General features: G+C 30.9%; 3 protein-coding genes across 4 annotated transcripts; all 3 read left to right on the top strand.

Moving 5' to 3' along the window:
* Positions 1-8965: 8965 nt before the first annotated feature.
* LOC11415101 (MADS-box transcription factor 17) lies at positions 8966-12718 on the top strand. 2 transcript variants are annotated; one of them, XM_024769762.2, is made up of 8 exons: positions 8968-9203; positions 11109-11193; positions 11298-11359; positions 11448-11547; positions 11755-11796; positions 11952-11993; positions 12111-12211; positions 12457-12718. In XM_024769762.2, the coding sequence occupies exons 1-8, from the start codon at positions 8974-8976 to the stop codon at positions 12560-12562; spliced, it is 768 nt and encodes a 255-aa protein (XP_024625530.1). In that variant the 5' UTR covers positions 8968-8973; the 3' UTR covers positions 12563-12718. The 2 variants fall into 2 exon arrangements, with proteins under 2 accessions (XP_003592353.3, XP_024625530.1); XM_003592305.4 differs by lacking the exon at positions 12111-12211 and having other exon boundaries at positions 8966-9203.
* Positions 12719-15841: 3123 nt separating this feature from the next.
* LOC11415100 (probable fructokinase-7) lies at positions 15842-19588 on the top strand. The gene is made up of 7 exons (XM_003592302.4): positions 15842-16111; positions 17139-17344; positions 17936-18148; positions 18239-18436; positions 18554-18694; positions 18971-19087; positions 19178-19588. Exons 1-7 carry the CDS (start codon positions 16090-16092, stop codon positions 19301-19303), a joined length of 1023 nt encoding a protein of 340 aa, XP_003592350.1. The 5' UTR covers positions 15842-16089; the 3' UTR covers positions 19304-19588.
* A 1078-nt stretch (positions 19589-20666) lies between these two features.
* Positions 20667-24464, top strand: LOC25485103 (uncharacterized). The gene is made up of 7 exons (XM_013614259.3): positions 20667-21026; positions 21135-21166; positions 21994-22091; positions 22191-22273; positions 23065-23142; positions 23217-23315; positions 23670-24464. Exons 1-7 carry the CDS (start codon positions 20940-20942, stop codon positions 23949-23951), a joined length of 759 nt encoding a protein of 252 aa, XP_013469713.1. The 5' UTR covers positions 20667-20939; the 3' UTR covers positions 23952-24464.
* Positions 24465-25631: the final 1167 nt, after the last annotated feature.

Raw genomic sequence — 25631 nt, 5'->3', positions numbered from 1 at the left:
ATACACCTTCGTTTTTGGCAAAATGTCCCCTCTAATGGCTAAGAAATGTACAAGGCTTTAAGGCTTATTACAAAAAAGAGCAAAATGATGCTCACATAACACACAACACAAGAGAGCAAAATGATGCTCACATAACACACAACCCAAGCAATAGAAAACTAGAACCCCCTACAAAAAAGCCATAAAGATGAAACCCTCAACCCTAACACCTAAGTAAACAAGGCCAAAACACTTTGAGATTGTCCATCGTGAAACTGCGAGGACAAGAGCAAAAGCAGGTTGTTGAAATCTATAAAAGGAGACTTATAATCAACACCCTTAGAATCCATCGAAATTGCAGCAACTCGACCTTAGCCAACGTCAATGCAGACCTAAAAATCTAATCAATCTACTTTAAACAATTCCAAGGATCCCAAAACCAGAGGTAGTACAACCAGTGCGATGAATTTTCATCTCATCCACCACCTACAACAAATCTATAGAAGCATCTTTAAAAATTGTATTAATTTTGGCTTTCCAAATGTTCCAAATCGCAGTATGTCAAATTAGCCAAAGACATTTTGTTATCTTCTTGTTGCCTACCAAGCCACCAAATGACTCAAGGAAGATTGGAAGATCTACGACATCAACGATGCCATACCTAACAACCAGAGCACCCCACACCAAACCACTGCCACAAAATTGCAGTTAAGAAAAAGATAAAATGTAGTTTCTAATTGCCCCTCACAGAAAAACACAATCGACCAGGCACTATCAAGGATAATCCCTATGTGAGCTAAATTAGATTTAAACTAGATGTTATCATCCAATAACTTACAGGATAACACTGACACCTAGGACGGAGCTCCACTATTTCAAATATTGAAGAACATAAAAGAGGTTGAATTACCTATAGCGGCTTCATTAATAAAGTTGAGAGCAATATGACGAGTTCCCAAAAAAGGATCCACTAACATCCAAATGTCGTAACCATGAATTTTCTTTCGAAGACCAGGTAGTCGTAGATAAGACAAGCAAATGTTCCTCGAGACTATATTGTTCCCACTCGAAAAGCCTTCTCTAACAGAAACTCGACCAACACTTTGTTGCCTTATCTTTCTCTCAGATTTTTCACCTTCGCTATCTTTTGTTCTGAAAGCAAATACAGTCGAGAGAAATCCCTCAAATAGAGACACATTTCACATCCACGTATTGGTCCAAAACCTCGTATAATTGCCACTATCCACTTTCCTTTCCACTAGATTAGCAAACTAGAAATATAATGAAATAGAGTGAAGCGGGAAAGAATGGAATAAAACATACATTTCCATCTATTTCTTTGCTCTTTTATGATGGAACGAAACTAAAAGTTCATTCTTTTGTTTAAAAGGTTGATGTAATGGATTAAGTACTGAATATTAAATTCTCTAAAAAAAAAAAGTGCTGAATATTAAATTTTAGGCTTAAATATGATAATCGTCCATGTAATTTAGTCCAATTTTAATTTTCGTCCCTGTAAAAAAAAAATGAAATACATCCCTGTAAAAAAAAATGTTTGAAAAAGGTCCTTGACCCCACTTCATGTCTGACTTGGCATGCTATTCGCTGACGTGGCAGTTGTTTACTGTGCAACTTTTGCGATGTCACGCTGATGTGGCAGTCCACGTAATTAAAAAATTTAAAATAAAATTCTGAAAATTATTTTTTAAAATTTAAAAATTATAAAAAATAAGAAAATGCCTTTCCGAAAAAATAAATCTGAAAAAAAAATTGAAAATTAAAATTCTCGAAAACTTAATCTTTTGTCAAAAAAACTGTTAAATTTAAAAATTTTGAAAAATATATTTTTTTAATTTGAAAATTATATATTAAATATTTTTCGAAAATAATGAGAATTATATTTTCAAAAGTTATAAATTTATAATTTTCGATAATAAATTTAAAAAAAATCTAATTTCTTTTTCTTTTACGAAAATTTTAATTTAATAAAAAAATCATTTTTTTCTTCAGAATATATAATATTAAAAAAACTTAATTTTATTTTGAAAATTATAAAAAAATAAGAAAATTATTTTAATATTTTAAAATTTATTTTCTGAATTTTTCTATTGTTTTTTAAATTTTTTAAATTTATTTTCATATTTTTTAATTTTAAAAACAATTTTCAGAATTTTAAAATTTAATATTAGGTGGCACACCACGTGGCAAAAGTTGCACAGTCAGCAACTGCAACGTGGCCAAAACCATGCCAAATCACCTGAATAGTGGAGCCAGGGACCTTTTTCAAACAATTTTATTTTTTTAGAGTGACGGAAATCAAAACTGAGCCAAATTACAACGACGATTATCATATTTAAGCCTAAATTTTATAACTTTATAAACTATCATGCACGTGGACATTTTATATTTGTTTGCCATTCACATATACTATAACTTTTTTTTTTTTTTAGATCACATACTACATAACTTGGCATTGATATTAGTTTTATATTATTAGTAACCATATTTTTATTAAATATATTAAAAATATCAAATAAACCTACTTAATGAGAAATTAATTATTCAATAAATTAGTAATCAACTACTCCCTCCGTTTCAGAATGAATGTCGTTTTAGCCAATTGCACATATATTAAGGAATACAATAAAGTAGTCAAACGTCGTAGCAATTTTACCAAATTATCCTAATCAACTATTAATTTGATTTTCATTAAAGAATAAATAATACTTTGAAAGTAGTGTAACATAGTATTAATCGAAGGGTATAATTGAAAATAAAAAGTTATTATTGCATCGAAAACTGAAAGTGACATTCATTTTGAAACAATTTTTTTTACTAAAACGACACTCATTTTAAAACGGGGGGAGTAAAACTCAACTCTAACAATTTTCATCCCCTTCATCGTAATGTTAGCCGCTGCCCACATTATAGGAAAGTAGAATAAATATACACGTCTCGGTTTTCATCATCATCACCATCCCCTCCTTAACCGGGTAAAAATACTCTCCATTTATAAAATTATATGAAAGTTGCAACTTGGAGAGAGATGAACAAAAAAAATAAGTGATGAGTCCTATCACTAAGTGTATCCCACCATCATTAATTATTTTTCACTTTTTGTGTGATTTTATCTTTCTAAATGAAACAAATGGAGAAAGTTATAAATGGAGAGAATCTTAACCTTCCTTAACCATTTTATTTTTTAAGGAGCCCTCCTTAACCATTGTATAGCATTGGATCTTCATCCAAACAACATTGAAAAAACTCTAATCCTCATCCGATCCCTAATCACACCAATCTTTAAAGCAACGAAATCTTCACCATGATTACCATTCTCCTCCATCAATCGAATTACTAGATCAAACATCATCTTTAACAACTATTAAATACCATTAGATAAACACAAAACTAAATTTCACTTCACCGATTAAAAAAAAACACAAGTTGCTCCTTTTTATTCCTTTTTAAAAAATATTTAGTTGAAATGCACCTTAAAAAGTTAAAGTTTCATTTTTTAACAACTGAACTTATAATTAAAAACTGAAGCTGAAAAATGATTGTTTTGTTGAAGTGTATTTTGATTATTTTTTGGGTAAAGAGTTAAAATTGTGTGTAGAAAACAACGTTGATGTTAAAACAATCAAAATACCCATCAAGAAAAACATCATTTTATTTCAACTTCAGTTGTTAAATTTTAAAAGGGTCGTTAAAAAAGATTAAACAACGTGTTCTTAGGGTGAAATTTTTTATTGGTTCTTTTTTCAAATGTCGAGTCTTTGTTGTAGAGTAACATGTATTTTTTTATTCTGGATTTTTGTTGTTGAACTTAATGAAGTGAATTTTTCCGTTTTTGTGTTTATTTAATGACAAGAGGTACCAAAAGGCGATGTGTTGATTCAATCTCCTGATTATAGTGATTCAATGGTTGTGGGGAATTGCTGAATACACATTTGATAAGGCTGAGAAACACTAGTAAAAATACTAAAATACTCCCTCTGCAGTTAACTGCCGAAGAATTCATAAACCGGCTGCAGTTAACTACCGAGGAAACTTCAAACCTTAATTTTTTTTTATTTTTTTTACAAAAACCTTATATTGTCATTACTAATATTTATTGATTCTAATACTAATTAATTCATTGTGATTTTGTCGTTTCAATGAGTGTAAAAATTAAGCATTTGAATATAGTGGTAGAAATTAAACATTTGAATATTATTTTTGAAAATAGTGGTAGAAATTCTTGTCGTTTAAAAGAAGATAATAATAATAATAATAATAATTTTTATACATTGTAAATGTCACTAATATTTATTTATTTTTGAGCAAGCCACTAATATTTTCTTGACTTATTATTTAGCTAACAATTTATTGCATGAGAATTTTTTATTTTTTTTTGACAAATTATTTCATGAGTTATTGTTTTCCAACTTATCCATATGATCCTTCAAGATTTATCAAATTTCTTCCATTCTTTTTCGTAAAAATCCTTGTAGAATAACTTGGCTTTAACTTCTCTTAATAATCCATTTATTTTCTCTATATATGCACGTTGACATGGATGAAATCAAGAGAATTAATTCTGATTGATGTCATTCAATTGCTGAATTAATTGTGATTATTGCAAAAAAAGAATCAATTATGACTTTAGTAAGTACAATAAACATCATTGATCTAAAAGGAATTCACGAAACATTCACATATAACTACAATAAACATCATTTTAATATTAAAAAAAAAATCAAAGACGTTTTTGGCGGAAAAAACGGCAAGACTAGTGTTTTTCTTATTTTTCGTTGTAGCACTGTTCGTGGTAAAGAGCATTTTCCTAGTAAATAATATTAAAATAAATTTTTAATATGGTCAAATATGGTTCATGTTTTTATTTGTATGTGATTTAATTGTTATTTAATTAATGATTTAAATCAGCAAAGATATACAACCTTGATTGATAAAATCGAGTATTATTTCTTTGAGTGAAATTTTGATTTTATTACACAATTAAAGTGCTTTTATTGTTGCTTCTTTTTAAAAAAGAAAAAGAAAATTATAACTTTCTTGTTTAATTCTTTAATGTAATCCAAAACATTAAAAGAGTGTTGATTATGTTTCCTCATAAAATCACAATGAATTAAATAATATTAGAATCAATAAATATTAATAATGACAATATAAGGTTTTTTTAAAATAAAAAATAAAAAATTAAGGTTTGAAGTTTCCTCGGCAGTTAACTACCGAAGTTTTCCTCGGTAGTTAATTGCAGCCAATTTATGAATTCCTCGGTAGTTAACTGCAGAGGAGATATTTTGGTATTTTACTCGTGTTTCTCAGCCTTATCAAATGTGTACTCAATAATTCGCATGGTTGTGGGATTGAAGATTAGAGAAGGATTGACATTTTTCGAGTGGTTGAAGGGTAATTCAAAGGCTGGTGGATTATAAATGAGGTAGAATGAAGGAGGTGACGATGGTACAATTGGAGATATCTCTCTTTATTTTTGCAATTATGATTTGCGCTTCATATACTATTGTGAAAATCTCGAGAGGGATGATGACAGATTTCACTATGTTAGTAGTCCGAACTCCATAATGTGTTGATGTAAATGAACCAAAACGAATCCATTCCTTAGGTAACATTGCTTGAAAAGCAATTTATAAAAAAAATAAAAAGTCCAAAAAAGAAATCTTATTTTATGAATAATGCATTCAACATCTTGAAATGGTGAGATTGTTAGGACATATACCGTGATTGAAGTTTGAATCTCAACTAATTCACCAATTATGTTTGTAAATTTTCAACAATTATTTATCATTTCGTCTATTTAAAAAAAATCATTCAATCCATTGGTTTCTTTATAACCACACAACTTTCAATATATTATTTGATATTTAACAAGTGGTCTTAAAATGTTATTCCTATATTACTATTTTCTAACAAAATATACCCAAGCTGTTAAAAGAAAAGAACAATACTAATGGAAAGTGTTAGACATACTTTATTTAAGACTTTCTCTAATGTTTGTTCAATTGTTAATTGAAAGGGCTTTCTTATATATTACAAAAGGATTGTGCAAGAATGACAAGAATTAACACATTATACGAGATTCATTATCGATATATACAACTTCTATTGATTTCATCAAATAAGATTTCTATTTAAGGTTTTACAATTCGAGGGTTTACCTCAATTCGTTTTACCTATGTAAATTGGATGGTGCAAATATGTTTTACCTATTTAAGGTTTTATTATATACATGACATGTGTAAGCTAATATAATATTGCTAATAGGTCAATGGTGCAACATAAAACTTAATTATAAAGACAAAGTATACATAACCATCATAACAAAGAGTTATGTTTAACTTAACATCAAAATACAAAAATAACTTGCAAAATCATAAGTTTCATAAGATTCTAAACCATCCAAAAAAGTAAGTTTCACAATTTTCTAAAGTTGTTAATAAACCTATCCAAAAAATAAACTAGTTAATTTCGTCAAAAGTTCCATAACATTATTATCATCGGTGTCTCCATCTCCAACTTCATCAAATTCTTCTCCAAATGATAAAGTGTCTTCAATATTAGAACCGAACCAAATACATGGCTTGAACTCACTTCAACATTAATTTCAATACCTTGGGCTTGACAAAAGAATTGGGTTTCGAAAGAAAATAAGCCAAAAAAATGGCCAAAAATTATAAAAAAAATTGTAAGTTTAACACGTGTTAACTCAATCAAACTTATCAAACATTCTGATTTCACTAAAACTCAAATTTACCTTCAAATTAACATATTTTTGACACTTAAAAATGTAAAACTCGTTAAGTTTACGAATTACCCCTCGATTTACGGAACACCACTTCTATCGATTTCATCAAATAAAATGGAAATGTTAGTGAAAATACTAAAAATAGGTGTTCTTAACGCTCTCTCAGTCTCAATGCACACACATAATTATGTACAGTCACTATCCAGTCGGCTGAGGCTATGGAACGTGGGCATGCTTACATCAAACAAAAAAGTGTCATCTTATTAGCAACACTTGTGGGCATTGAAACGTGTCGACACCCTAATGGATCAGCCACTTTTAAATGGGCATACTAATGAATCATTACCATGCTACGAAGCGAAATAGCCAATGGGGTTGTGAAACATGGCCAATTAACTAGAAGATAATAAATATCCTACGTCCTAAAGGTAGGTTAATATACCATGAATGAATGTATGAAAAGAAGAAGAAAATTGAAAAGTACCACTAGTAGTACTAGAATTGATTGATTCGACTTGGTGTCCGTGACAGATGGGAGCCACATTCACACAACACAACAAAGTACAAACATAGACTAACGGCATCTACAGTAACATGTAGCTTCATGTTCAAAATTCTATCAACATTGCTCCACTACTAGGCAAGGTTAGGGTAAGTACCATAATACAAATATCCTGATAAGTGTTTCACCCATGAAAGAAAAAGCAAATCACGTATATTACTCCTTTCATCAATCAACTTTTTTGGTGATGGTAAAATTTATCGGTCAACTTTGGTTGGTGTATGAATGCCGGTCCATATAATTTTGAGGAGGGTCCATTTAGTTTTATTATTATTTTATTATTATTTATATATTTAATTTCAATATCGTTTGATTAGTAAATATTTTTATTCATATTTTCATTGAATGACATCAAATATTTTTATTCTCTTTCTTCAACCTCACAAATATACATACACATTAATGTTTAGAGTAATACTTTATGTTTGTATGTCTCTTTTTTTTGTTATGCTAATGCATATAATTTTTTTAGTGTTGTGTAATGCGTATAATTATTTTTATAATTAATAGTACAAGTATAGATGCCTAAAAAAAATTATACTTATATATATTTTACACATTTATAGTGTAACAAACTATACATATCTTTTTCTTATTTAAAAAACTAAACATATCTTTTTCAATGACACCAACAATGTAACAAATATAATATCATATAATATAAATTCTTATCTTTTTAAATGACACCAAAAATATGGTATTCTTATAACAAAATTTATTATACAGTATAATTGAAAAAGAAGAAACAAACTATTCATAATATTTTAAACATTTTAATTCATAATAAATTCAAAGTTTTGTCATCGTTAGCTTAACTCGGTTGACATAGACAATGCATAAATATGTAACCAAAAAAAAGACAATGCATAAATATATGCAAGGTCCCGGGTTCGAACCCCGGACACCACCAAAAAAATAATAAATTCAAAATTTTGTACAATATTTTGCCAAACAACTTTTAACTTAAAAATAACTTTAAAACTAAAAAAAAATAAAGAAACCAAACAACTTATATTTTTTCTTAAAGGGCTTTATTTTAACTTTGTTTTAAAATAGCTTTTAGATCGAAAAAAATCTGGACAAACGGTAGCTTAATATATACAAATTAAGTGGTTAGTATTATAGCAATTAGTAAGATTTCGCTAAAACAAATAAATATATTATGTACCGTATAAAAACCATGACAAAAATTTCAATTAACTTAAATAATTATATAACAAACAAATTCATATTCTGATCGGAACAAGATCAAATTTTAGATTATCAAAGTCTCTTGTCAATTGTCATAGAGAATTGAAGGGTTAAGAAAGGAGGGGAAAAATATGACAAATTAAAAATTATATAAAAGTAAATTTATGGGTTTTCCTTTTCCAAAATAAATATGAGGAGTGATATTTTGACAATCAAAATCAAATAACTTTAGTGACAATCTTTTTTCCTCTCTTCTTATTAGATAATAACAATAGAGAAAGAAAAAGAAAGAGAGAGAATAAAAATACAATGAGAGTATGAGAGAGAAATTTATCACAAAAGTTGTTTAAAAATGAATGTTCAAATATTATTTTTCAATAAATATTACTACACTTTTGTTTCTACATGCGATGTTTCCCTATCAGGATATGATTGATAACACCGAAAAAGGAGTTCAATATTTAGTTATATATACATGTGTCATTTTCTGCGGTTGAAGTCAGAGAGAGAGAGAGAAAGCAATATGGGAAGAGGGAAGGTGATTATGGAGAGAATACATAACAAGATCAATAGACAAGTAACATTTTCAAAGAGAAGAAGTGGTTTGTTGAAGAAAGCTTTTGAACTTTCTGTGTTATGTGATGCTGAAGTTGCTCTTATCATCTTCTCCAGTCTTGGCAAGCTTTTTCAATACAGTACTACTGAGTGAGTAATTCATTTTCTTTTGATATATCTTTATGCCACTTTTTGTTCCTTCGCTACTTTTTCCAATACATGCTTGGTCATAATCAATAAGATTTCTGGTCTGGAGTTGTAAAATAATCTGTTTAGAGCATTTTTGTATGCCAAGTAAAATATCATAAGGTAAAACCTAGCTCATGAAGCAAGTGATCTTGCTACTGGCTAGATGATGTTTCCCAACCGATAGCATATTACATCAGGATTGGTCGTTCATGAAGACAACTTGTTTGGCAAAGCACAACCACTTGATAGTTTTACTTCTAGCAACACTCACTCATCAATTGTTTAAGTTATTCCTTCTTTGATTATAAGTAAACTAATTTCACACCTATTAAAAAATTGGCTTAATTGCACTTTTGGCCCCCTATCTTTTTAAAAGTTGCGATTTTGGCCCTCCTAATTAATTAAAATACAAAATAACCCTCTATGTGTTGAATCTTTGGCAGTTTTGGCCCCCAAGACCACTTTTGACTTGGTCTTCGCTGACATGACACCCACAATGGTCGACACGTGGCACCTCACTTAAGGGATTTTGGCCAAAGATCCAATACATAGGGGGCTGTTTTGTATTTTAATTAGTTAGGGGGCCAAAATCGTAACTTTTGAAAAGATAGGGGGCCAAAAGTGCAATTAAACCTAAAAAATTTAGTAAATATAATTAATCTTCTTGTCTAAAAAAATACTAGCACATTCTTAAAAACACCCTTAAAAAAAATTGTTTCCTAAGAATGAAATGTCACTAAAAAAATAAAATTATATTAATTAAAGAGTATTTTAGAATATGAGTCTTTAAATGAGTCATATTAGCTTATATTTTAAAAAAGTAAGCAATTTTTTTATATCTTTATTTGAGATTGAAATTAGGGGTGTCAATTTCATCTCTAAATGGGGATTTAAACGAGTATCGTCTCATTTGAAGATTCGTAAAATGAGAATTTTTTCTATTGAAGATGGGGGAGAAATTTTCCCCCGATAATAGTGCGGGGACAAGATCATACCCTCAACATATGGAGACCCGTCTTCGACACATATTTACTGTAATACCTTAATTATATTATATTTGTTTTAATGTTAAATTTAACATTTTTTTACCAATTAACTGCTCAAAAATAATAGAAATTTAGTTATTTTTACATGCTGATGGAGCTCCGTGGGACCGTGGTGATGTGTGGGGATGAGGACAGGGAGGAAAAACTCTCCAAGGTGGGGAATGAGGATGAGGAACAATTTGAGCGGCGAGAGAGGAAGCAGAGATGTACTATAATAGCAAGTAGAGTATGATAAAAACGATTATTTTAATCATGGATTGAACTATAATATTCCAAGATAATTTGATCTTAATGAAGTTTTACTAACTATTTAAATTCAACCATTTAGTTAGATTTTTACATCAAAGTATGCTTGAGTTGTGTAAGTTTGGTGTGGATTTCTAGGAGGAACTTAACAGCGGTTATAAAATCAAATTTGAGTTTCTTACAATCTTGTCATTGAAGATGTTCTAAGGATCATGCTAGCTTATATTCCAAAAGCACATGTTAAAGATTTCCACAAATAGTAATTATGCATTGAAAAAAGTAATTTTCAACTTTTTGAAGAATGTACAAAGTTTTCAATATGCAATTTCTATATTTAGTGCACTTACAAACAAACAATGATGTTAGTTTTATTCAACGGTTGAATGTAGTTGTTGATTCCATAGCAAGAGTGACTACATGTTGGTCTAGTCCATATATTTTTTATAAGTACATTATTATCTTGTATCAAGGTTTATTTCAATAATTTAACCCAAGTCAAAATTCATTAAGTGAAGAGAGATGAATTATATGGTACTAACCTATATTATTGACAAACCTTGTTCATTCTGATCAGCTTGAACAAAATCATTGAGAAGTATCGTCAATGTTGCTTCAACAATATGTCTGAGAATGGTTACTTAGGAGAACATGAGTCACAGGTTTTCCCTTCTTTGTCCCATGTAACAAAGTTGATTATGCTTATTTTCATAAATCGGGTGCTTCATATATAGAATTTTACTCTTAACATTTTCGTGCATTACAGGGCTTATACCAGGAGCTTTTGATGCTAAGAGTCAAGCATGAATCTCTTGCCCGGACACAAAGGTATTGATACTGATTAAACAATTTTTTTTGTGAAGTTTAAGTTGCTAGCTGGGACATTACTTTACTTTGAACTCTTTTTGTTTTTAAGGAATTTTTTGGGGGAAGAAATCAATGCACTTAGCATAAAAGATTTGCAAAGTCTAGAGAAACAACTGGAGAGAACGCTTGCTCAAGCTCGAAAGCACCAAGTATATATATTTTTTTTGACTCATAAACTCTAATTGAAATGAAAAAACTTGTTGCATCGACACTTCTTATTAATGGTGTGTCTTGGTGTCCGATACCGACACCAACACTTATTGGTATCAACGTATCCCTGTCAACGTCGTATCCGATGTCTGTACTTCACAGAAAACAATCTAAATGTGTAGATAATGCGGTTATTTTAATTTCAGATGCAAAAGCTAATGGAAAGAGTTGATGAATTACGTGAGGAGGTATATAATTGTTTTATATTTTAATTTCTCACATTTATAAAGTGTTCAACTCGGATGTCAAATTTCTAACTCTAATGAAATTGAGTAGAGAAAAATTGATATTTTTAATTTCATAACTAATCCTTAATTAGCGCTCATTATTTAAATACTGGCAGGTGCACAAGGTGGAGGAGGTCAACAAAGAATTAGAATCCAAGGTATCAATTATATTGTCATTATCAGTATATTAAGCATTTTCCTATATAAATTTCGAATTCTTGATTTCATTGACCTTTTTATTACTAATTTGTATGCATTAATTTTCAAACACCCAGATTTGTGACAATTCTACGGATTCCACCATCTCGAGTAACAACAATATCATTACCAATTTGCTTGATGCACAAGCCAATCCGTTTGAACATGTGACAACTGGGTGTGTATTTTCTTTTTTCACTTTTACTTTTTAGCAACATAAACATGTGAACATATGCTAAAAATGCAAAAACTTTTAAATAAAAGAGAAATTGAGATGCATTATCAATGTAAATTAATTTCATATCAACATACAATAAGAATCGAGTTATTTTAAAATACAGATATAATATAGACTTATGCGACAATACAATAAGTTCTTACATTATATATCGGTGTAATTGTATTATGTGTATTATTTTACAGACAGTTTCTGCACCTACAAGATGCTTCAAAAAGACAAGCAACAGATATAAGGACTGACATAGGACAAAGCAGTCGCAACAAGAACATTGGATGGATGAATATTTGAATTTTCATTTATGCCTAAAAATACTCATTGATAAGAGCCTATTTGGTTTAATTTATGATAGGGATTTTTCTTTTCTTTCAGAATTCCAGCATAAAATTGTTGTCTCAATTGTATTATGTATTGGGTAATGTTCGATAGACACACTTTGTTGTCATCCACCCATTGTACCACTCATGATGTGGCATTATTGCTTTGTTGGAAATTGATTAAAGAAAATTAAATTAAATTAAAAACAAAAAATCAAACAAACCCTCTCTCTCTGTAACTCCTTCACGCTCTATCTCCCATCCCCTTTATCCCTCTCACACTTCCTCCTCTCTCCGCCACCGGCCACCACCACGGTCCACCGAACTTCTTTGAACCACCCTCTCTCTCTCTCTCTATCTGTATTTGAACAACAAAACAACACTCCCTTTCATCCTCCTCTTCTCTCTATCATAACAGATTTGTTCCTCGTCGACGACCGCCGTTCTATGACCACCGTCTTCGGCGTACAGTTGTAACCACCATCGAATCGAAAACCCTTCTACTCCACCAAGGCGTTTTGGTTTATTTTTTCAGATTTATGCCGTCGCCGGCTATGAGGTGTTCATGCACGCGCCCTCTTCTTCTCTGTTCTCAAACTCGACATCCTCTTCTTCAATGTCATCGTTTGTGGCTCCTCCCGCAATGATTCACCTTCTTCCATTTCTCTATACATTCATTTGCGTCGAAATACCAATCTTGCCCCTGATAACTTCACCTACGCTTTCGCCTTTGCAGCTTGTTCTAATGATAAGCATTTGATGCTTCTGCATGCTCATTCTATTATTGATGGATATGGTTCTAATTTGCTGGTCGGAGAAGAAAGAGTATTTGGGAGAAAAAGCAGTCTGACGGCGCCATGGCGGAGGGCGGCGGATGGTCGGAAAAGAGAGGGAGAGATTGAGTAAGTGAGAGGGAGGGGAGATAAGTTAAGTAAGAGAGAGAAGTGAGAATAATCAATTAATTTTATTTTATTTTTCAAATAAACAGAATTTTTTATTATTAAATTTTGCCAACTAAGGATGGTGGAGAGTGGTATGTCCACCTAAGTTGGTACATGTATCGGCACTCTTATGTATTTGTAGCTAGCTAGCCAATGCCAGAATTGGTGTTGTACATATTAACCTCTGTTTCTATTTGCAAAATGATGATAATCATAAGAAATAAAATAAAATTTGATGGGTCTATTTTTCTCATATTAATCAATCCACTTTGTGTAGTATACAACTATAGCTGGGAAAGCCAAAGGAACATCACATTATAACAAAGATATAGAGTTTGAAGACATGAAAAACTAAACAAGTGTGGTTTGATGGAGGAGTAGATTGATAAGAAGTTTATGGTTATACAATTATTCAAAAAAAAAAAAAAAGTTTATGGTTATACAAACAACTAGGGCGTATTTGATACATTATGTCCTAAAGTAGTGTTTAACTTCTATCTACAACCACTATTTGTAACAAGAGATTTAAGTAAGTTTCTCCTTCAATTATTGGATAATCATTATCACTCAAACCAAAATGATGTTGCCAACTCTCATGAAAGCCCCATACGAATCATCACAACTTGACTCTATCATAGGTCTTGCTCATATCTAATTTGAGAGGAACACTTTCTCTTTGTTTTCCTATTCATAGTGAATTACTTCAATAACCACCGCTAAATTATCAAGGATCGATCTTCATGGGACATAAAACATGTGAAGCGCCGATTCAAACTTGTTGGCTACCACTTTGAAGTGATCAATCCTTCATTGACATCATGTTATTTATCTTAGAGATGATGCCAATATTAGTATTAGTTGTATTAATGGACTGCAGAGAAGAGCCATCTAGAACTAGCTATTGCAAGTCACAAACATCTTCCCCTTGTACTAATCCAAAATTTGTTTATTGAAAGCCATGATAAAACCATTCAATGCCTTGTTATAATACATCTAATCAAGAGCCTTGCGATCAATTATAAATATTGATTGTAGGGTCGCTTCTACCGAGCAGAGATCCTCTCGATTTCATATAATAAATTACAATATTTATTACTATAGTTCTTTTTCCTTTTCTTTTAAAGAATACTACTATAGTTTTGATGTATAAATGTTTAATTAATATCATATATTCTAGAAATAGGTGCATTTATATCATGTATTTACATCGAAACTATAATAATGGATATTATCATTTATTATAGCAAATAAAGAGGATCTCAACTCGCTTCTACCATAAAGCAAGGGCTTTATAAATTATGTCTCTCTTTTTCTTTATTATTTAGATCTATAAGTTTTAGGTCTCTAAATATATATATTTAATGGAAATAATGAATTAGTAAAATGACTAATGCCTGTTTGTTTTGGCTTTTTTCAGCAAGAAGCGCTTCTGCAACGCCTCAGAAGTAAAAATTGAGTTTTCAATCATGTTTGATTTGACTTTTCAAAATTGCTTCTATCCTTCAAAAACAATTCTCATTGAAGTTACAATACATTCCCAACTTTTGAGTTAATTAGAATCAATTCTCCAATAAATTGTATATTTTGATTATTACAACATATTATTTTCCTTTATTGCTCTTTATCAATTCTCCTTCTTTTTGCTTTGTAATTAATTTGATGAACCAAATTTAATCAGAAAACTCAACAAACCAAATTAGCCCCCAAAAAATATTTACTGTCATGAGTTACCAAGTTTTAGATTTTCCTTTGCGGTGTTTCCGTTCAGATTTACTGTATTTTTCTTTTACGTTATATTTTATCAAAAAATATAAAATATATGAACACATATTTTGTAAAAATAATTGGTTTAATGATCGTATATATTATTTTTAAATTAATATATAGAAAATTTATTATTTAAATTTAATAATATATCTACATTTAATATTGATCTACGTATATATTCCACTATGTCCATTTTCTTGTATTTAGCTATGTCAATTTTAGTAATTATACATTCAAAATCAATTTTGATAAAAACTATCCAAACAACATTCAATTTGTTTAATCAATTATGCATTATGTATTCAAACATAAATCAATTCTTTCAAAATCAATTCTATCAGAATCAATTTTTCCAGGATCAATTCTATCCAAAGCTGAAAAAATGTTCATTAATTTAAAGGACCGAAATGCAATTTTATAAACCTAAGAGACTAATTTATAGTCCTACAATTTTAAGGGTCAAAATAGTAATTGAGTTGAAAAATAAAATAAGTAAAACCCTTGAAAGAGTTATTTAATGAGAGAAATAATTTATGTTTTCTACAAGGAAAAAAAATAGCATCCTGTTTTTTGCTTACAACTTCATATCATCGAATCTTCCCTTTTGAATAGAAGAATACAAATTTCCAAGCTTTTAAAATCAACTCATTTACCTCTTCATTGCATTGCATGATCCATTCCTTATTTCTTTGTGTAAACTATAAAATATTCAACTCGTTCTTCAGAAACACGCTTTTCATCTTCTCTACATTTGCAATTCCAAGTTCCAACACTCTCTTTTTTGGTTCCTCAGATGGCACAGTTTACCCCCTCAGGTTTTTCTTCTTTCTTTTCTTTTTTTTATTTTTTTATTTTTTATTTTTTTTATCTCTTCATAGTGTTCTTCTTATATTCGTTATTTGGATTGGAACTTGATTTTTTCAGCTAAAGATTGAATCTTTGAGATTTTTCTGATATTGAGTTTCTGTTTTTATTGGATTTTTTTCATTGTCTCAGATAGTAATTTTCCCCCCTTTTTATAGCGTTTGTTCTTGTGATTTCCATGCTTGCATGCATAGAAATAGAATCATGATGGTGGGGTCTCTGTGTCTGTGATTAGCATTTCTATAGTGTTCTATACAGTTGTTGATGTCAAGATCTGATGGTGGGGTTATTTGTTTCTGTTTATGTGGGATCCATGTGATTTGAGCTGGGTTTAGTTTTTGACACTGTATTAGGAAAATAAACGGGTAATAAAAAAATTACATGATTTTAACATGTAATTATGTCATACTTAATTTTTTTTTGTCATAGAAGAGCTTCTAATATTAGGAAAATTGATGGGTAATCAAATTTTTGATCATATTCTTTTTAGAATGAATTTATGTATTGTTGCTAAATAATTTGGCCATACCAAAAAAATAAAATAAGTTAAAGCACTGTTATTGATTGTTATGAAAAAGATGATTCTATGTTAAGCTTGCTTGTTAGGTGATGAATTGAACATGTGAAAGATAAAGTTTAATAAATGGGTCTAAATTTTGAATTTTATCAAGCTTTAATGAATTTAGTTGTGATCTAGGTTACAAACTGGTTTGTCTAATCACCAATTCCACATGAAGGTCATCATGGTTGGTAAAGCTTTCCATGTTATAGTTGAATTCAAAATACATGTACTTTATGAAGTTTGGCTATTTGCTATTTTGGATGTCATGTTACCCATGTGAAATGATTCTTTTATTTCATACTAATTGGCATAAGGACGTTTTGTGGCATTTCACATGAAATTATGTCCTATTTTTTTTTAACTTTTCTGTAGTGCTTCCAGTAAAATTTTCTTAACCCAAAATTCGTGTTTTGCAGGTAAATCTGATGATCCCACAAACGGAGAGTGCAACGAAAGTGGACTGGTCGTTTGTTTTGGTGAATTGTTGATAGATTTTGTGCCTACGGTGGGTGGAGTGTCTCTAGCCGAAGCACCTGCTTTCAAGAAAGCTCCTGGTGGTGCTCCTGCGAACGTGGCAGTTGGCATCTCTAGGTTGGGGGGTTCATCTGCATTTCTAGGGAAGGTATATATCTATGTCTATTTATTAGGTGGCTTTTTGGTTTTTTGTTACTATCTACAAGCCTTACATGTTTGATTTGTTCAAATATCCATAGTTAAGAAATCTGTATTGTTATAGGTTATTTGAAATTGATTTCACTTCTCTGAATGATTGTTTAAAAAAGGAATAAAAGAGAGAAAAGAAACTTTTGCTTGATCTACTATGTGTGTTTGTTTCTAAGTATTCAAATAAACTCCCTCAAAAATGAGCTTGGGAATGTAACATTGTCATGTTTGGTTAAAGTTCCTTCATTTTGAGGAATATCTTTTACTCGTATCGTCTATTTTTCATTCCCATGGAATAGACATCACTTTAATCTTTCAAAAAAAAAAAAAGCCTAACCAACTATAAATCCTATTTCCACCCCGTTCTACTTTTTTCCTCTTTTTTTATTGTTGAATTAAATAAATTTTGAAAATATTCCTAGAAATATCATGTACTTACTTGTTGATTGTACCTAGGAATAATACTTGTAGCAGTATACTGAATTTTAGGAATATGAATCTATGTTGGCTGAGAAAATGACAGCTTCATTCCTTATTGTCTGTGTTTTAGGTTGGAGCAGATGAATTTGGGTATATGTTGGCTGATATTTTAAAGCAAAATAACGTGGATACATCTGGCATGCGGTTTGATTCTGATGCCAGAACCGCATTGGCTTTTGTTACACTTAGAGCTGATGGCGAGCGCGAGTTCTTGTTTTTCCGAAATCCTAGTGCTGATATGCTTCTGGATAAGTCAGAGCTTGACCATAACCTCATTGAGAAGGTACCTTGAATTTCCATATCTGTTTATAAAATGTGGCCATAAAGACCTTTGGTTTAAGTCTGTATAATTTTAATTCAATACTGATTGCAGGCTAAAATATTCCATTATGGTTCCATCAGTTTGATTGATGAACCATGCAAGTCAGCTCATCTTGCTGCCTTGAGAATTGCTAAAGACTCTGATTGCATTCTCTCATATGATCCGAATTTGAGATTGGCACTATGGCCATCAGCTGAGGCTGCTCGGAATGGTATAATGAGCATATGGGATCTAGCCGATGTCATAAAGGTAAATTTTCTCTGGCTATTTTTTTACTTTTATACAATACACTTTATAAATGCCATTACAAGTCATTATTTTTTCTTTCTGAGTCCATCTGAAGTGTTATTTTCTTATGTATTGCAGATCAGTGAAGAGGAGATTACTTTTTTGACCGGTGGTGATGATCCTTATGATGATGATGTTGTATTAAACAAGCTTTTTCACCCTAATCTCAAACTTCTAATTGTTACCGAAGGGTCAGAGGGTTGTAGATATTACACCAAGGTAAGCTTGCCAATGCCATTTAACTCAGATTTTAATTGTCTGAGTTTTATAATCCCTCATTGCATTTATTTTCTTTGATCTTTATTCTGATGAGTGGACTGAAATGTTGGTTGTGACTTGTCGAATGTAAATTAACAAAGTTGATACTCAACGTCGAATAGCAGGTTGTAAAACTTGAGCAAGGTTTGCTTCGAGGTTCAATAATTCACAGTACTATCTTGTCAAGTGAGTGAGCAGCATTCAACTTGTAGTGATGATTACTAAATTTGTGTGCAGGATTTTAAGGGCAAAGTTGAAGGTGTCAATGTTAAACCTGTTGACACAACTGGTGCTGGAGATGCATTTGTTAGTGGGATTCTCTACAACATAGCTTCTGACCCAAGTATTTTCGAGGTAATTCAGATACTTTTACACATTCTAGTTGTTTATTCAGAAAAAAAGTTATGAATGTTTGGAATTTGATGAAGTTATTTTATGTTGCAGAATGAGGAGCATCTCCAGAAAGCGCTATATTTCGCAAATGTATGTGGTGCGATCACCGTGACAGAGAGAGGGGCAATTCCTGCACTACCTACAAAAGATGCTGTCCTGCAATTCGATGCAAAATAGCAACCCCAGCTGTTATAAAATGTAGTGTTTGTTTTTTAAGCTATAGCAATTCGATGCAATTCTTTTGTATCATTGAGGCTGTATTTTTCCATTATATAATAAGTTCAATATGAGTTGCTATCTCAAGCTATGGCTTATATAGTTATACATACATAGCAGCTGAGCACACAGATTAGTGTTCAGAATCAGATTAATTGTTGTAGTAGACTTAAGATTTTGCAATAAACCGAAGGTACAAGAAAGAAAAATCAAGAAATGATAAATATCTTTGATCATTTTTGTAAACTCCACAGATTTGGATTAATGATCTGATGATCACATGAATCACATGTCTATTACTTTTGAATTAAATAACCATCCAGGCCATATTTGCATAGGCACCAGGCAAAGTGTTAGGCTTTTTTAGGTTAAAAGAAAAAAAAAGAATATGGAAACATGATTCCATCTATACTGTTAACGAATTCCGCCTGCCTTTAACCAAATGATTAACTACTACCATTTACCTATAAATACAAAAATAATAATTTTTTTTTAGAAAGGTTCGCCCAATGTTTGTCCATGGCATAGTTATTAATTTCAATTTGTTTTTGTACAATTAATTAATTATGCTTTCTATTGCAATAGGCAAAATGAATAATCGATAATTAATACTTTCACAGTCTAAACTAAACAAATTTAAAACAAAAATGATAGGTCACGACAACATAACAAATAAATTTTTAAAAAAATATTACATTCTAAAATGAAAAGCATAAAAAATCACTACCAAATTACAGTAAAATATTCGATGTATAGTAATAATAATAAAAAAAAAAACTACCAAATTACAGGAAAAATGTATACAACTAGTATATAGATATATTGATAATAAACATTCCCTTGAGTCACGTTTATAAAAAAAAAAAAAAAAAAACTTTTTAGATTGATTGAGTGCCTAATGCATTTGGTGTGTATTTTTTTATTTTTTTTTATAAATGTGATTAGAGGGAGTAAGTTTTAGGGTAATGCTAAAAATGACACTTAACTGGAATAAAAAAAGAAAGAAAGAATTGATAAATTTTTTGTAGATAAAGTTACTTTTTAATGTTTTAATGTGTTCCCTAAAAAAAAAAGTTTTAATGTGTTGAATTCACAATTCGTAAAATGAAATTTTTCACCTTAAACTTTTAATTTCTAAATTATCATTCTCTCTTGAATTTATTTCATAAGTTATATACATAAAATATATAATAAGTCATTCATATGTCCTTAAAAAAACAGTAATTCAGATGAAAATTGGCAATTTAATCTTAAAATATTTAAAAATTTATTAGTATTTTTGATTTTTGTTGCTAATGTTCTTCTTTTCTTTTCTTGCTAACGCTTTGTTGTGGGTGTGTGAAGTAAAACTCATTTTGTATAGTAGTGGCTGATGTAATTAGCGTAAGATTACCAAGAAATCGTGCATAATTTTTGTTGCGGCGTTGTTTACGTGTTAGGCATGTGCAAGTTGCAAGCTCCATCTACAATAACTAATTAAACTCACAGTCATCGTCACACCGTTTTCACATTCTGCTCGGATCTTCATTTCCAACCGGAAGTCGTCGGAGACGGCACTGACGGTGGTACGCGACGGAGTTTTGATCGGAATTCCGTAATGGCTTCTAATAACCCTTCCCTTCGCCCTGAGATCGGACCCGACGGTCTCGCCAGAGAAGCTGCCGTCATCGGCTACACAGAGAGGGTTTCTCTCTCTCTCTCTCTCTCTCTCTCTCTCTCTCTTCTCTCTTTTTCTTCCTCGATTCTATCATCACTTAGTTGATTCATTCTTTTTCTTCTTGTTTTGTTGCAGATCATCGAAGAGGAGCAACTTCAATTGCATAAGTAACTTCTCTTCTATTTCTCTTCATTCAATTTCTCCTACATTATCACGTTCTTTCAATTTACCTCATTCTATACTAATGTTCAGATCAAATTTCATCATATACGAATTTTTTGTATGTAATTTCTTGTTCATATCAAGAATTATTCTTTTTGCCATTAACAATCAATCATTTTAGGTCAGTTAGATTCATGAAGGATGAAAAAGAAATTGCATTTTTTATGCAACATGATATCATATGAAAAACAACTGGTAATAAGTTTACAGAAAGAAGTAGACTAAATGCTATGAGTTTTTGCATTTGTACTGAAAATGTTAGAATACTAAGGTGAATTGAATCAATTTCATTGTGCTATGGTGGTAACACTAGTAATCCTTGTTTATGGATAGAATATATACCATGGAATATGGATTAGTGTGTGTGTGTGTGTGTTTTAATCTTGATTTCATTGTTCTGAAGTTGTAATTTAGTATAATTTATGTAGATCATCGAATAAGAACTGTGACTTGTGTTTTAAGCTAATCAGTTGAAGAGGAATTTTGTAGTTTACCTATACGGAACTAATTGGCGTTCTTTTGTAGTATTGTTAATATAGAACGAGGTGTCTATTTATTGCTTCCGAGAACTTTTTTACAGCCAATTAAGTAACTGGACTTAATCTTTAACGTAAGTTTTTAGATACCTTGGAGTTTGGTTGGGTACCGGTACCCTATAGGCAAAATTTGTTTAACATTTGAATTTATTTTATGTCATTGAATGATTGGATGATGGGTACCATTGTGTTCACCAATCTTGAATTTTAATTATTGTTTTTATTATCATTTACAGATACATTCAAGAAAACTATTCGAAAATTCGAAATGTGGAGCGTGAGCTTCAAAATCTCACGCTTGAGATGAAACTTACAGCAGGGCCCAAAAAATCAGGTTTGTGAGTATTGTTGTTGCTCATTCCATCATAAGTTCAAAAAGGTTGTTATAGTGAAATGACTTTGCTTTTCTTTTATACATGGTGCATTCTTTAAGCACTTGAGCATTTGAGAAAGAAAATAGAACATTCAACAGAGAAAATTCGTGCAGCCAAGCTAAAAGAAGAACAAGCCCGGAAGGTATTTACTTTAATGTTCTCCGTTTTTCTCCTGCTATTTTCATTATGTGAACATGTTAGGGGTGTTGGTGCTATGTACTGCACTATGCCAGCAACACTACCTTCTTACCGTGACTTCAGATCTTTTCACTATCAGCTCAACAAAATTGCAGGAATAAATAAGATAATTTGTAAAATATATATTGATAAACTCATGCGATGATTGTTCAGTAGTGCTAAAATGAATTGCTCAAACCGTTGATTTCTTGTCACGTTCATGTAAATAGATGTTAATAGTATGCATTTTTATTTTGATTGGCACGTTGTACGCATGTATCATTCATATTTTCTGAATAAAGTTGGACAGTGCATCAAGATACATTCTTACTCAATGATGACCACATTAATTGCTGATAACATTTTTAAGCACATTAGTGATCAGTCTTAATAACTAAATGAAGGTTTTCTGTGATTTACATAAATAGCTTCCCCGTTCCCGCGTTACTTTATTTGTTGAACTGGGATTAATTTATTCAACAAAATAAGATCTCTGAATCATTATTTGTGTGAATAACAAATGAATTGATTTGCTATTCCTATTCCTTTATTTTTCGTTTGCTTTTTTCAGTCATGTGTTCCCATTAAGAAGGTGAACACAAGATATCCATGTGGATGCAGTATAACTAAATATCCCCTATCTATATCATTATTTAAATGAATGAGTCTGGAAGATTTGATACACAAAAATATCAATGAGTATTGTCAAATACCTTATATAAAAAATAATTGATATCTTGAATGTTTGTGCCTCAGGTGTGGGAAGCAGCAGCAAAAGTAGTGAAGGAAGAGGAAGCAATAAAGGAGAAGCTATGTGAAGATTTGAGCAATTTGGTAAATTGATTGTTTATTAAAGACATAATATACTACTTTTAAGTTGGTTGTTTGATACTATCAATCTTATATAGGTTCAAGAGAGCAGCCAGTCTCAGTTTGCACGGCTGGCAGAATTGAAAAGACGATTGGAAGCTTTGAATCCAAGTCACACAACAACTAATGCTAATCATGTATGTTTTTCTCACTGTACTAAGCATTATTACATCTGTATAGTTACTGGTGGCTTCTAAGCTGCACGCCTAATTTGGGGTTTATGCTTGCTACCCTTACTGGGCACTGGAAACTTGTCAGAGGAATGTTTGTAACTAGAACTTCATCTATAAGGCACCCAGCTAGGAAACTGATGATATTCCACTTAAGTATTCCATTGTATAAGTTGATTATACTTTTAGACAATCGTGTCAAATTTGCTTGGGTTTATTAGATATATGTTGCCTGTCCAGTTATACCTGTACATGTTTCATACTATGCATATTTTGTATCAGACCAGTAAATGTTAAAATCATGCGCTTGAATTGTGTTAGGATGGGAGATCGGAAAGTTCTTCTCAGGAGAGTAAAACGCAAGATGGTTCCTCTGTTCCCAATGCAAGGGAATCAAGCGGGGGATCAGCCGCGAGTGTTACCGATCAAAGTAATGGTCAGAAAGCTGCAGTGACAGATAGACTTAATCAGCAACCTCCTAATGAAAGCGAAGGAAAAAGTAAAAAGAAAGTCAACTTCCAATTAAAAGGAAAGGGAATTGGTGTTGTGTCTAAGGGTAGATCTTCTGCTCCTGGCTGGACTGGTGCTGGCTTTGACGCTTGAATTGGGTAGATGGTAGAATCTGAATATAATGTTTGAAGATACTACTGCGATGCTGCATACATTTTGGGTGAAAGTCCATACCTTATGTACAAGGTATATCCTTCTGTCCTCCATCCGTGTTCAGTGTTAACTTGGAAATGTTGTCTTCTCTCAATTAGTCAATTGTATTATTTTCGTGACATTTGGTTGACACAGAGTGATTAACCTTCTGACTTGGTTTTGATAGCACTAATTTGTGAAGTCCTCTACTATGACATTCAGGCAAGAACATATCAATATGTTGAGTTGGATTCCCCTTGCGATTTTGCGAGCTGTCACACTTGTTTTGATCTCATTGTTTTGAACTGATAAGTATTGTGTTATCTTCCATTTTGACTTGCTTCACAGAATTTGGATAGAAATTGAGTTGTGAATAAACTAATTTCGTGTTTCGATAGGAGAATGTAAAGTGAATAACAATTGTGTGATAGAATGTACATTAATCAAGCAATGCAATCTTCACTGTTTACATATATATAGAGAGGGAGAATACGGTTTTCTTTTTGAATGATTTAAAACTTAATTTAATTTTATATTCTTATAATCTTTAAATGTATCTTTTATAAATGAATGTAGTCCCTTTCAAAAAAAATAAAATAATGAATGAATGTAGTCAATAAATATTTTTTAATAATAACCTTTCAAAAAAAAATTATTTTTAATAATAAGTTTAAAATATTTTAAACTGTTCTCGTGAGCTTAGCTCTGTTGGTATGGACAATGCATCAAATATGCAAGATTTGAGTTTGAACTCCGACTATAAAAAAAAAAAAAAAATTAAACTGATTTTCACTTATTTTTTTGGTTTCACATGACTTCACTTTTCCCTAGAAAAATATCTCCAACACATCCCATCCTATAACACTATTTTTATTGATTGGAATTTCTATGAATCATTTTTAACTTTTCATCTTATCCCATCCCATAACACTCCAACACATTTAGGCATGCACGATTTAGTGAAACTATGGGCTCCATCTCCGGTACATGAGCTTCATGGGTCATGTACCATACATGACTTCCATTTTCAATTTTTTTTTTTTGTGTAAAATGAATTTCAGCCTTTGGATGCTAGTGAATGGATGAGACGTAAAGGTTATGTGGTCCACAATGTGTGAATATTTAATCATTAATGCTGAATTTTTTTAATTGCAATGGAATATGGATTAGCTTTAATAAAGGGTGTTTTTGGCATTGTCTCCATAAATCTAACAAACCCAGCAACCGTTTGGAAGAATTTAAATGGAATTTGATTTCTTGGTTACAATTGCTAATACATTATAATGGAATTAGATAATTTTCATCAAACCTCTTTAAAATTAAATTTCATTTTATCGTTGTTCATTTACTAGTAAAAGATGCGTTGGTCTTGATCACGAAATATTTCGATAATTATTTAAAAAAATGATTGAATAATTGCTAATATTGTCGAATGTTTACAGATATTAATTGAAAATTTTGAGTATTATTGTTATGTGTCTGTTAAATATTTTTCTCTTATATATATATATAAAAAAATAGTTAAATCATGCTAGTTGTGGATTTTATTTGTTTATATATGCGAAAAAAAATATATATTATGAGAAAATCGATATGATAAAATATTGGAAACTCATGATTATTTTTAAAATATAAACATCA

The sequence above is a fragment of the Medicago truncatula genome, chromosome 1 (assembly GCF_003473485.1).
Source record: "Medicago truncatula cultivar Jemalong A17 chromosome 1, MtrunA17r5.0-ANR, whole genome shotgun sequence".
NCBI lineage: Eukaryota > Viridiplantae > Streptophyta > Magnoliopsida > Fabales > Fabaceae > Medicago > Medicago truncatula.
The sequence above is the reverse complement of the archived record's forward strand: the minus strand, read 5'-3'. Positions and strand labels throughout refer to the sequence as shown.